At 62.1% G+C, this 12,255-nt stretch overlaps 1 protein-coding gene across 1 annotated transcript in view; it reads right to left on the reverse strand.

Moving 5' to 3' along the window:
* Positions 1-3,113: 3,113 nt before the first annotated feature.
* The window catches only part of LOC140474495 (polyhomeotic-like protein 1), a 31,012-nt gene continuing 21,870 nt past the window's right edge, over positions 3,114-12,255 (reverse strand). Inside the window, exons 3-4 of the mRNA XM_072567703.1 lie at positions 3,949-4,138; positions 3,114-3,309 (exon numbers count right to left, since the gene is read on the reverse strand). Coding sequence (XP_072423804.1) covers positions 3,155-3,309; positions 3,949-4,138 — 345 coding nt within the window. The 3' untranslated portion in view covers positions 3,114-3,154. The remainder of the gene's footprint in view (positions 3,310-3,948; positions 4,139-12,255) is intronic.

Consider the following 12,255-nt stretch of genomic DNA (forward strand, 5'->3'; position numbering starts at 1 on the left):
GTGTGTGTATTATCACAGGGAGGGGGGGTTAGTGTGTCCGTGTGTGTGTGTGTGTGTGTGTGTATTCTCACAGGGAGGGGGGGGTTAGTGTGTCCGTGTGTGTGTGTGTGTATTATCACAGGGAGGGGGGGGTTAGTGTGTCCGTGTGTGTGTGTGTGTGTGTGGGTATTATCACAGGGAGGGGGGGGTTAGTGTGTCCGTGTGTCCGTGTGTGTGTGTGTGTGTATTATCACAGGGAGGGGGGGTTAGTGTGTCCGTGTGTGTGTGTGTGTGTGTATTATCACAGGGAGGGGGGGTTAGTGTGTCCGTGTGTGTGTGTGTGTGTGTATTATCACAGGGAGGGGGGGTTAGTGTGTCCGTGTGTGTGTGTGTGTGTATTATCACAGGGAGGGGGGGGTTAGTGTGTCCGTGTGTCCGTGTGTGTGTGTGTGTGTGTGTATTATCACAGGGAGGGGGGGGTTAGTGTGTCCGTGTGTGGGTGTATTATCACAGGGAGGGGGGGTTAGTGTGTCCGTGTGTGTGTGTGTATTATCACAGGGAGGGGGGGTTAGTGTGTCCGTATGTGTGTGTGTGTATTATCACAGGGAGGGGGGGTTAGTGTGTCCGTGTGTGTGTGTGTGTGTATTATCACAGGGAGGGGGGGTTAGTGTGTCCGTGTGTGTGTGTGTGTGTGTGTATTATCACAGGGAGGGGGGGTTAGTGTGTCCGTGTGTGTGTATATTATCACAGGGAGGGGGGGTTAGTGTGTCGGTGTGTGTGTATTATCACAGGGAGGGGGGGGTTAGTGTGTCCGTGTGTGTGTGTGTGTGTGTATTATCACAGGGAGGGGGGGTTAGTGTGTCCGTGTGTGTGTGTGTGTATATTATCACAGGGAGGGGGGTGTTAGTGTGTCCGTGTGTGTGTGTGTGTGTGTGTATTATCACAGGGAGGCGGGGTTAGTGTGTCCGTGTGTGTGTGTGTATTATCACAGGGAGGGGGGGTTCGTGTGTCCGTGTGTGTGTATTATCACAGGGAGGGGGGGGTTAGTGTGTCCGTGTGTGTGTGTGTGTATTATCACAGGGAGGGGGGGGTTAGTGTGTCCGTGTGTGTGTGTATTATCACAGGGAGGGGGGGTTAGTGTGTCCGTGTGTGTGTGTGTGTGTGTGTGTGTGTATTATCACAGGGAGGGGGGGTTAGTGTGTCCGTGTGTGTGTGTGTGTGTGTGTGTGTGTATTATCACAGGGAGGGGGGGTTAGTGTGTCCGTGTGTGTGTGTGTATTATCACAGGGAGGGGGGGTTAGTATGTCCGTGTGTGTGTGTGTGTGTGTGTATTATCACAGGGAGGGGGGATTAGTGTGTCCGTGTGTGTGTGTGTCCGTGTGTGTGTATTATCACAGGGAGGGGGGGTTAGTGTGTCCGTGTGTGTGTGTGTATTATCACAGCGAGGGGGGGTTAGTGTGTCCGTGTGTGTGTGTGTGTATTATCACAGGGAGGGGGGGTTAGTGTGTCCGTGTGTGTGTGTGTGTATTATCACAGGGAGGGGGGATTAGTGTGTCTGTGTGTGTGTGTATTATCACAGGGAGGGGGGGTTAGTGTGTGTGTATTATCACAGGGAGGGGGGGGTTAGTGTGTCCGTGTGTGTCCGTGTGTGTGTATTATCACAGGGAGGGGGGGGTTAGTGTGTCCGTGTGTGTGTGTGTGTGTGTATTATCACAGGGAGGGGGGGGTTAGTGTGTCCGTGTGTGTGTGTATTATCACAGGGAGGGGGGGGTTAGTGTGTCCGTGTGTGTTATCACAGGGAGGGGGGGGTTAGTGTGTCCGTGTGTCCGTGTGTGTGTGTATTATCACAGGGAGGGGGGGTTAGTGTGTCCGTGTGTGTGTGTGTGTATTATCACAGGGAGGGGGGGTTAGTGTGTCAGTGTGTGTGTGTGTGTGTATTATCACAGGGAGGGGGGGGTTAGTGTGTCCGTGTGTGTGTGTGTGTATTATCACAGGGAGGGGGGGGTAGTGTGTCCGTGTGTGTGTGTATTATCACAGGGAGGGGGGGGTTAGTGTGTCCGTGTGTGTGTGTGTGTGTGTGTGTGTGTATTATCACAGGGAGGGGGGGGTTAGTGTGTCCGTGTGTGTGTGTGTGTATTATCACAGGGAGGGGGGGGTTAGTGTGTCCGTGTGTGTGTGTGTGTATTATCACAGGGAGGGGGGGTTAGTGTGTCCGTGTGTGTGTGTGTGTATTATCACAGGGAGGGGGGGTTAGTGTGTCAGTGTGTGTGTATTATCACAGGGAGGGGGGGGTTAGTGTGTCCGTGTGATGACGGTGGGGAGGGGGGCGGTGTTTCTGTTAATTCCCCCCTGACTCTGCCTCCCTGTCCGTCTCTTCCCCCCCCCCCCCAGGACGGCTGTGAGTTTGTGTGTCGCAGTAAACAGCGTCCCCCGTCTGCTGCCTACCGAGGGGTGACCCAGGAGCCCCTGGGTGATGGGGACGAGGACGAGGAGCGCGATGAACATCTCCTGCCCATGTGACCGCACCCCGACGTCCCGGTCTCACGGGGGGGGGGGTGGGGTGGGGAGGGGGGGAGTCACTCCTGTCAGCTCCGCGTGGGGGGGGGGGAAATCTGATGTCAGTCTCGACGCGTCCCTCCCCCAAACCTCCGTCTCTGAATTTTAATAAAGACCTTTGTTGGAATCTGCGAGTCTGATCTGGGGGGGGGGGGGGGTTAAAGAGACCACCCAGTTTACCCCTTTCACCGCTCCCCCTTCCCCCTTCCCCCCCCCCGAATAAAAACCAGCCAGCACTCCTGTTTCGGGGTTGGACGACGGCACTGGGACGGCCGGTTTATTTCCATCTGCGACGCCTTCTCCAGGCGAATAGCCAGCCGCGGCGCCGAGTTCTCTGGTTACCCGCTGGAGGGGGGGGAAGGGGGGTGGGGGGGGGGGGGGGAGTTGGAGGGTCAATGTGAGTCTTTGGTTTTGGTGCGGGCGGTCGGTCTCGGACGAGGGGTCAGTGTTGTCCAGGCCCCAGGGAGGGGAGTGGGGAGAGGGGGGAAGGCCGGGAGGGTGGGGGGGGGTGGGGGGAGGGGAGTGGGGAGAGGGGGGAAGGCCGGGAGGGTGGGGGGTGGGGTGGGGGGGGGGGGGGGAGGAGGAGCGGGGGGAAGGCCGGGAGGAGGGGGGGGGACTCCTAGACTTCCTTGAGCATGTTGATCTGAGCACAGATTTTCAGGGCAGGACCGAGTTTGATGTTCATCGCTGTCATCAGATGTTCCTCCTTCAACAAGAGTAAAGCCTGACCATCGATCTCTTGGGTCTGGAAATCCTCGGCAAGGTCCTGGCATCCTGCACCGAGGGGGGGGAGAGAGGGAACGTGAGAGAGAGACAACTCATCAGAGAGGACCTGGCATCCTGCACCGAGGGGGGGGGGAGAGAGAGAGACAACTCATCAGAGAGGACCCGGGATCCTGCACCGAGGGGGGAGAGTGGGAGGGAACGTGAGAGAGGGGAGAGAGAGAGACAACTCATCAGAGAGGACCCGGGATCCTGCACCGAGGGGTGGGGGAGAGAGAGAGATTGGGGGACGTATCTGGGGGAGAGAGAGAGAGAGAGAGAGAGAGAGAGAGAATGAGGGACGTACCTGAGGGAGAGAGAGAGAGATTGGGGGATGTACCTGGGGGAGAGAGAGATTGGGGGACGTACCTGGGGGAGAGAGAGGGAGAGAGAGAGAGATTGGGGGACGTACCTGGGGGGGAGAGAGAGAGAGATTGGGGGACGTACCTGGGGGAGAGAGAGAGAGATTGGGGGACGTACCTGGGGGAGAGAGAGAGAGAATGAGGGACGTACCTGGGGGAGAGAGAGAGATTGGGGGACGTACCTGGGGGAGAGAGAGAGAGATTGGGGGACGTACCTGGGGGAGGGGGAGAGAGATTGGGGGACGTACCTGGGGGAGGGAGAGAGAGAGAGAGAGATTGGGGGACGTACCTGGGAGGGAGCTGATGAATTGATGAACTTGCTGCACTGTCCACTGCCCTGGACTCGCACTGTGTAACCCGCTGGGACCCCCCATCAGATCAGGGGTCTCCCGGTCACACAGAGACTGACGCAGCTGGGTCAGGGGGGAGAGACCCTCATCATAGCAACAGGAGTCAGATACCCGCCCCGCGGGGTCATCCTGGGGGGGTGGGGAGAGAGAGAGACAGGGTTAATGTCACCGGGAGGGACGGGGTTAACATCACCGGGAGGGGGAGAGGGTTAACATCACCAGGAGGGAGAGTGGGAGAGAGAGAGAGAGAGACAGGGTTAACATCACCGGGAGGGAGAGGGGGAGAGAGAGAGAGACAGGGTTAACATCACCGGGAGGGACGGGGTTAACATCACCGGGAGGGAGAGGGGTGGAGAGAGAGAGACAGGGTTAACATCACCGGGAGGGACGGGGTTAACATCACCGGGAGGGAGAGGGGTGGAGAGAGAGAGACAGGGTTAACATCACCGGGAGGGACGGGGTTAACATCACCGGGAGGGAGAGGGGTGGAGAGAGAGAGACAGGGTTAACATCACCGGGAGGGAGAGGGGGAGAGAGAGAGAGAGAGAGACAGGGTTAACATCACCGGGAGGGAGAGGGTTAACATCACCGGGAGGGAGAGGGTTAACATCACCGGGAGGGAGAGGGGTGGAGAGAGAGAGACAGGGTTAACATCACCGGGAGGGAGAGGGGGAGAGAGAGAGAGAGAGACAGGGTTAACATCACCGGGAGGGAGAGGGTTAACATCACCGGGAGGGAGAGAGGGTTAACATCACCAGGAGGGAGAGTGGGAGAGAGAGAGAGAGACAGGGTTAACATCACCGGGAGGGACGGGGTTAACATCACCGGGAGGGAGAGGGGGAGAGAGAGAGAGAGAGACAGGGTTAACATCACCGGGAGGGAGAGGGGGAGAGAGAGAGAGAGAGACAGGGTTAACATCACCGGGAGGGAGAGGGTTAACATCACCGGGAGGGAGAGAGGGTTAACATCACCGGGAGGGGGAGGGGGAGAGAGAGAGAGAGACAGGGTTAACATCACCGGGAGGGAGAGGGTTAACATCACCGGGAGGGAGAGGGGGAGAGAGAGAGAGAGAGACAGGGTTAACATCACCGGGAGGGACAGGGGGAGAGAGAGAGAGAGACAGGGTTAACATCACCGGGAGGGACAGGGGGAGAGAGAGAGAGAGACAGGGTTAACATCACCGGGAGGGAGAGAGAGAGAGAGAGAGAGACAGGGTTAATGTCACCGGGAGGGACCGGGTTAATGTCACCGGGAGGGAGAGGGTTAACATCACTGGGAGGGGGAGGGGGAGAGAGAGAGACGGGGTTAACATCACCGGGAGGGACGGGGTTAACATCACCGGGAGGGAGAGGGTTAACATCACCGGGAGGGAGAGGGGGAGAGAGAGAGACAGGGTTAACATCACCGGGAGGGACGGGGTTAACATCACCGGGAGGGGGAGAGAGAGAGAGAGACGGGGTTAACATCACCGGGAGGGAGAGGGGGAGAGAGAGAGACAGGGTTAACATCACCGGGAGGGACGGGGTTAACATCACCGGGAGGGAGAGAGAGAGAGAGAGAGAGAGAGACGGGGTTAACATCACCGGGAGGGGGAGAGAGAGAGAGAGAGAGACGGGGTTAACATCACCGGGAGGGACAGGGTTAACATCACCGGGAGGGGGAGAGGGGGAGAGGGTTAACGTCACCGGGAGGGGGAGGGGGAGAGGGTTAACATCACCGGGAGGGGGAGAGGGGGAGAGGGTTAACGTCACCGGGAGGGGGAGGGGGAGAGGGTTAACGTCACCGGGAGGGGGAGAGGGAGAGGGTTAACGTCACCGGGAGGGGGAGGGGGAGAGGGTTAACATCACCGAGAGGGGGAGAGGGTTAACGTCACCGGGAGGGGGAGAGGGAGCGGGTTAACGTCACCGGGAGGGGGAGGGGGGAGAGGGTTAACGTCACCGGGAGGGGGAGGGGGAGAGGGTTAACGTCACCGGGAGGGGGAGAGGGAGAGGGTTAACGTCACCGGGAGGGGGAGGGGGAGAGGGTTAACGTCACCGGGAGGGGGAGGGGGGAGAGGGTTAACGTCACCGGGAGGGGGAGAGGGAGCGGGTTAACGTCACCGGGAGGGGGAGGGGGGAGAGGGTTAACGTCACCGGGAGGGGGAGGGGGAGAGGGTTAACGTCACCGGGAGGGGGAGAGGGAGAGGGTTAACGTCACCGGGAGGGGGAGGGGGAGAGGGTTAACGTCACCGGGAGGGGGAGGGGGAGGGGGAGAGGGTTAACGTCACCGGGAGAGGGAGGGGGTTAACGTCACCGGGAGGGGGAGAGGGAGAGGGTTAACGTCACCGAGAGGGGGAGAGGGTTAACGTCACCGGGAGGGGGAGAGGGGGAGAGGGTTAACGTCACCGGGAGAGGGAGAGGGTTAACGTCACCGGGAGGGGGAGAGGGAGAGGGTTAACGTCACCGGGAGGGGGAGGGGGAGAGGGTTAACGTCACCGGGAGGGGGAGAGGGTTAACGTCACCGGGAGGGGGAGGGGGAGAGGGAGAGGGTTAACGTCACCGGGAGGGGGAGAGGGGGAGAGGGTTAACGTCACCGGGAGGGGGAGAGGGAGAGGGTTAACGTCACCGGGAGGGAGAGAGGGAGAGGGTTAACGTCACCGGGAGGGGGAGAGGGAGAGGGTTAACGTCACCGGGAGAGGGAGAGGGAGAGGGTTAACGTCACCGGGAGGGGGAGAGGGAGAGGGTTAACGTCACCGGGAGGGAGAGGGGGAGAGGGTTAACGTCACCGGGAGGGGGAGAGGGTTAACGTCACCGGGAGGGGGAGAGGGAGAGGGTTAACGTCACCGGGAGGGGGAGAGGGAGAGGGTTAACGTCACCGGGAGAGGGAGAGGGAGAGGGTTAACGTCACCGGGAGGGGGAGGGGGAGAGGGGGAGAGGGTTAACGTCACCGGGAGGGGGAGAGGGTTAACGTCACCGGGAGGGGGAGAGGGAGAGGGTTAACGTCACCGGGAGGGGGAGAGGGAGAGGGTTAACGTCACCGGGAGGGGGAGAGGGAGAGGGTTAACGTCACCGGGAGGGGGAGAGGGAGAGGGTTAACGTCACCGGGAGGGGGAGAGGGGGAGAGGGTTAACGTCACCGGGAGGGGGAGAGGGAGAGGGTTAACGTCACCGGGAGGGGGAGAGGGAGAGAGGGTTAACGTCACCGGGAGGGGGAGAGGGAGAGGGTTAACGTCACCGGGAGGGGGAGAGGGAGAGGGTTAACGTCACCGGGAGGGAGAGAGGGAGAGGGAGAGGGTTAACGTCACCGGGAGGGGGAGAGGGGAGAGGGTTAAAGTCACCGGGAGGGGGAGAGGGAGAGAGGGTTAACGTCACCGGGAGGGGGAGAGGGTTAACATCACCGGGAGGGGGAGGGGGAGAGGGTTAACATCACCGGGAGAGGGAGGGGGAGAGAGGGTTAACGTCACCGGGAGAGGGAGGGGGAGAGAGGGTTAACGTCACCGGGAGGGGGAGAGGGTTAACGTCACCGGGAGGGGGAGAGGGAGAGGGTTAACGTCACCGGGAGGGGGAGGGGGAGAGGGTTAACGTCACCGGGAGGGGGAGAGGGTTAACGTCACCGGGAGGGGGAGAGGGGGAGGGTTAACGTCACCGGGAGGGGGAGAGGTAGAGGGTTAACGTCACCGGGAGGGGGAGAGGGGAGAGGGTTAACATCACCAGGAGGGGGAGAGGGGGAGGGTTAACGTCACCGGGAGGGGGAGAGGGAGCGGGTTAACGTCACCGGGAGGGGGAGAGGGGGAGGGTTAACGTCACCGGGAGGGGGAGAGGGGAGAGGGTTAACGTCACCGGGAGGGAGAGAGGGAGAGGGTTAACGTCACCGGGAGAGGGAGGGGGAGAGGGTTAACGTCACCGGGAGGGGGAGAGGGTTAACGTCACCGGGAGAGGGAGGGGGAGAGGGTTAACGTCACCGGGAGGGGGAGAGGGGGGAGAGGGTTAACATCACCGGGAGGGAGAGGGGGAGAGGGTTAACGTCACCGGGAGGGTGAGAGGGAGAGAGGGTTAACCTCACCGGGAGAGGGAGGGGGAGAGAGGGTTAACGTCACCGGGAGGGGGAGGGGGAGAGAGGGTTAACGTCACCGGGAGGGGGAGAGGGAGAGAGGGTTAACGTCACCGGGAGGGGGAGAGGGAGAGGGTTAACGTCACCGGGAGGGAGAGGGGGAGGGTTAACGTCACCGGGAGGGAGAGGGGAGAGGGTTAACGTCACCGGGAGGGGGAGAGGGTTAACGTCACCGGGAGAGGGAGAGGGTTAACGTCACCGGGAGGGAGAGGGAGAGGGTTAACGTCACCGGGAGGGAGAGGGGAGAGGGTTAACTTCACCGGGAGGGGGAGAGGGTTAACGTCACCGGGAGGGGGAGAGGGTTAACGTCACCGGGAGGGGGAGGGGGAGAGGGAGAGGGTTAACGTCACCGGGAGGGGGAGAGGGTTAACGTCACCGGGAGGGGGAGAGGGAGAGGGTTAACGTCACCGGGAGGGAGAGAGGGAGAGGGTTAACGTCACCGGGAGGGGGAGAGGGAGAGGGTTAACGTCACCGGGAGAGGGAGAGGGAGAGGGTTAACGTCACCGGGAGGGGGAGAGGGAGAGGGTTAACGTCACCGGGAGGGAGAGGGGGAGAGGGTTAACGTCACCGGGAGGGGGAGAGGGTTAACGTCACCGGGAGGGGGAGAGGGAGAGGGTTAACGTCACCGGGAGGGGGAGAGGGAGAGGGTTAACGTCACCGGGAGAGGGAGAGGGAGAGGGTTAACGTCACCGGGAGGGGGAGGGGGAGAGGGGGAGAGGGTTAACGTCACCGGGAGGGGGAGAGGGTTAACGTCACCGGGAGGGGGAGAGGGAGAGGGTTAACGTCACCGGGAGGGGGAGAGGGAGAGGGTTAACGTCACCGGGAGGGGGAGAGGGAGAGGGTTAACGTCACCGGGAGGGGGAGAGGGGGAGAGGGTTAACGTCACCGGGAGGGGGAGAGGGAGAGGGTTAACGTCACCGGGAGGGGGAGAGGGAGAGAGGGTTAACGTCACCGGGAGGGGGAGAGGGAGAGGGTTAACGTCACCGGGAGGGGGAGAGGGAGAGAGGGTTAACGTCACCGGGAGGGGGAGAGGGAGAGGGTTAACGTCACCGGGAGGGGGAGAGGGAGAGGGTTAACGTCACCGGGAGGGGGAGAGGGAGAGGGTTAACGTCACCGGGAGGGAGAGAGGGAGAGGGAGAGGGTTAACGTCACCGGGAGGGGGAGAGGGGAGAGGGTTAAAGTCACCGGGAGGGGGAGAGGGAGAGAGGGTTAACGTCACCGGGAGGGGGAGAGGGTTAACATCACCGGGAGGGGGAGGGGGAGAGGGTTAACATCACCGGGAGAGGGAGGGGGAGAGAGGGTTAACGTCACCGGGAGAGGGAGGGGGAGAGAGGGTTAACGTCACCGGGAGGGGGAGAGGGTTAACGTCACCGGGAGGGGGAGAGGGAGAGGGTTAACGTCACCGGGAGGGGGAGGGGGAGAGGGTTAACGTCACCGGGAGGGGGAGAGGGTTAACGTCACCGGGAGGGGGAGAGGGGGAGGGTTAACGTCACCGGGAGGGGGAGAGGTAGAGGGTTAACGTCACCGGGAGGGGGAGAGGGGAGAGGGTTAACATCACCAGGAGGGGGAGAGGGGGAGGGTTAACGTCACCGGGAGGGGGAGAGGGAGCGGGTTAACGTCACCGGGAGGGGGAGAGGGGGAGGGTTAACGTCACCGGGAGGGGGAGAGGGGAGAGGGTTAACGTCACCGGGAGGGAGAGAGGGAGAGGGTTAACGTCACCGGGAGAGGGAGGGGGAGAGGGTTAACGTCACCGGGAGGGGGAGAGGGTTAACGTCACCGGGAGAGGGAGGGGGAGAGGGTTAACGTCACCGGGAGGGGGAGAGGGGGGAGAGGGTTAACATCACCGGGAGGGAGAGGGGGAGAGGGTTAACGTCACCGGGAGGGTGAGAGGGAGAGAGGGTTAACCTCACCGGGAGAGGGAGGGGGAGAGAGGGTTAACGTCACCGGGAGGGGGAGGGGGAGAGAGGGTTAACGTCACCGGGAGGGGGAGAGGGAGAGAGGGTTAACGTCACCGGGAGGGGGAGAGGGAGAGGGTTAACGTCACCGGGAGGGAGAGGGGGAGGGTTAACGTCACCGGGAGGGAGAGGGGAGAGGGTTAACGTCACCGGGAGGGGGAGAGGGTTAACGTCACCGGGAGAGGGAGAGGGTTAACGTCACCGGGAGGGAGAGGGAGAGGGTTAACGTCACCGGGAGGGAGAGGGGAGAGGGTTAACTTCACCGGGAGGGGGAGAGGGTTAACGTCACCGGGAGGGGGAGAGGGTTAACGTCACCGGGAGGGGGAGGGGGAGAGGGAGAGGGTTAACGTCACCGGGAGGGGGAGAGGGGGAGAGGGTTAACGTCACCGGGAGGGGGAGAGGGAGAGGGTTAACGTCACCGGGAGGGAGAGAGGGAGAGGGTTAACGTCACCGGGAGGGGGAGAGGGAGAGGGTTAACGTCACCGGGAGAGGGAGAGGGAGAGGGTTAACGTCACCGGGAGGGGGAGAGGGAGAGGGTTAACGTCACCGGGAGGGAGAGGGGGAGAGGGTTAACGTCACCGGGAGGGGGAGAGGGTTAACGTCACCGGGAGGGGGAGAGGGAGAGGGTTAACGTCACCGGGAGGGGGAGAGGGAGAGGGTTAACGTCACCGGGAGAGGGAGAGGGAGAGGGTTAACGTCACCGGGAGGGGGAGGGGGAGAGGGGGAGAGGGTTAACGTCACCGGGAGGGGGAGAGGGAGAGGGTTAACGTCACCGGGAGGGGGAGGGGGAGAGGGTTAACGTCACCGGGAGGGGGAGAGGGTTAACGTCACCGGGAGGGGGAGAGGGGGAGGGTTAACGTCACCGGGAGGGGGAGAGGTAGAGGGTTAACGTCACCGGGAGGGGGAGAGGGGAGAGGGTTAACATCACCAGGAGGGGGAGAGGGGGAGGGTTAACGTCACCGGGAGGGGGAGAGGGAGCGGGTTAACGTCACCGGGAGGGGGAGAGGGGGAGGGTTAACGTCACCGGGAGGGGGAGAGGGGAGAGGGTTAACGTCACCGGGAGGGAGAGAGGGAGAGGGTTAACGTCACCGGGAGAGGGAGGGGGAGAGGGTTAACGTCACCGGGAGGGGGAGAGGGTTAACGTCACCGGGAGAGGGAGGGGGAGAGGGTTAACGTCACCGGGAGGGGGAGAGGGGGGAGAGGGTTAACATCACCGGGAGGGAGAGGGGGAGAGGGTTAACGTCACCGGGAGGGTGAGAGGGAGAGAGGGTTAACCTCACCGGGAGAGGGAGGGGGAGAGAGGGTTAACGTCACCGGGAGGGGGAGGGGGAGAGAGGGTTAACGTCACCGGGAGGGGGAGAGGGAGAGAGGGTTAACGTCACCGGGAGGGGGAGAGGGAGAGGGTTAACGTCACCGGGAGGGAGAGGGGGAGGGTTAACGTCACCGGGAGGGAGAGGGGAGAGGGTTAACGTCACCGGGAGGGGGAGAGGGTTAACGTCACCGGGAGAGGGAGAGGGTTAACGTCACCGGGAGGGAGAGGGAGAGGGTTAACGTCACCGGGAGGGAGAGGGGAGAGGGTTAACTTCACCGGGAGGGGGAGAGGGTTAACGTCACCGGGAGGGGGAGAGGGTTAACGTCACCGGGAGGGGGAGGGGGAGAGGGAGAGGGTTAACGTCACCGGGAGGGGGAGAGGGTTAACGTCACCGGGAGGGGGAGAGGGAGAGGGTTAACGTCACCGGGAGGGAGAGAGGGAGAGGGTTAACGTCACCGGGAGGGGGAGAGGGAGAGGGTTAACGTCACCGGGAGAGGGAGAGGGAGAGGGTTAACGTCACCGGGAGGGGGAGAGGGAGAGGGTTAACGTCACCGGGAGGGAGAGGGGGAGAGGGTTAACGTCACCGGGAGGGGGAGAGGGTTAACGTCACCGGGAGGGGGAGAGGGAGAGGGTTAACGTCACCGGGAGGGGGAGAGGGAGAGGGTTAACGTCACCGGGAGAGGGAGAGGGAGAGGGTTAACGTCACCGGGAGGGGGAGGGGGAGAGGGGGAGAGGGTTAACGTCACCGGGAGGGGGAGAGGGTTAACGTCACCGGGAGGGGGAGAGGGAGAGGGTTAACGTCACCGGGAGGGGGAGAGGGAGAGGGTTAACGTCACCGGGAGGGGGAGAGGGAGAGGGTTAACGTCACCGGGAGGGGGAGAGGGGGAGAGG

Source organism: Chiloscyllium punctatum, unplaced genomic scaffold (assembly GCF_047496795.1).
Source record: "Chiloscyllium punctatum isolate Juve2018m unplaced genomic scaffold, sChiPun1.3 scaffold_1027, whole genome shotgun sequence".
NCBI lineage: Eukaryota > Metazoa > Chordata > Chondrichthyes > Orectolobiformes > Hemiscylliidae > Chiloscyllium > Chiloscyllium punctatum.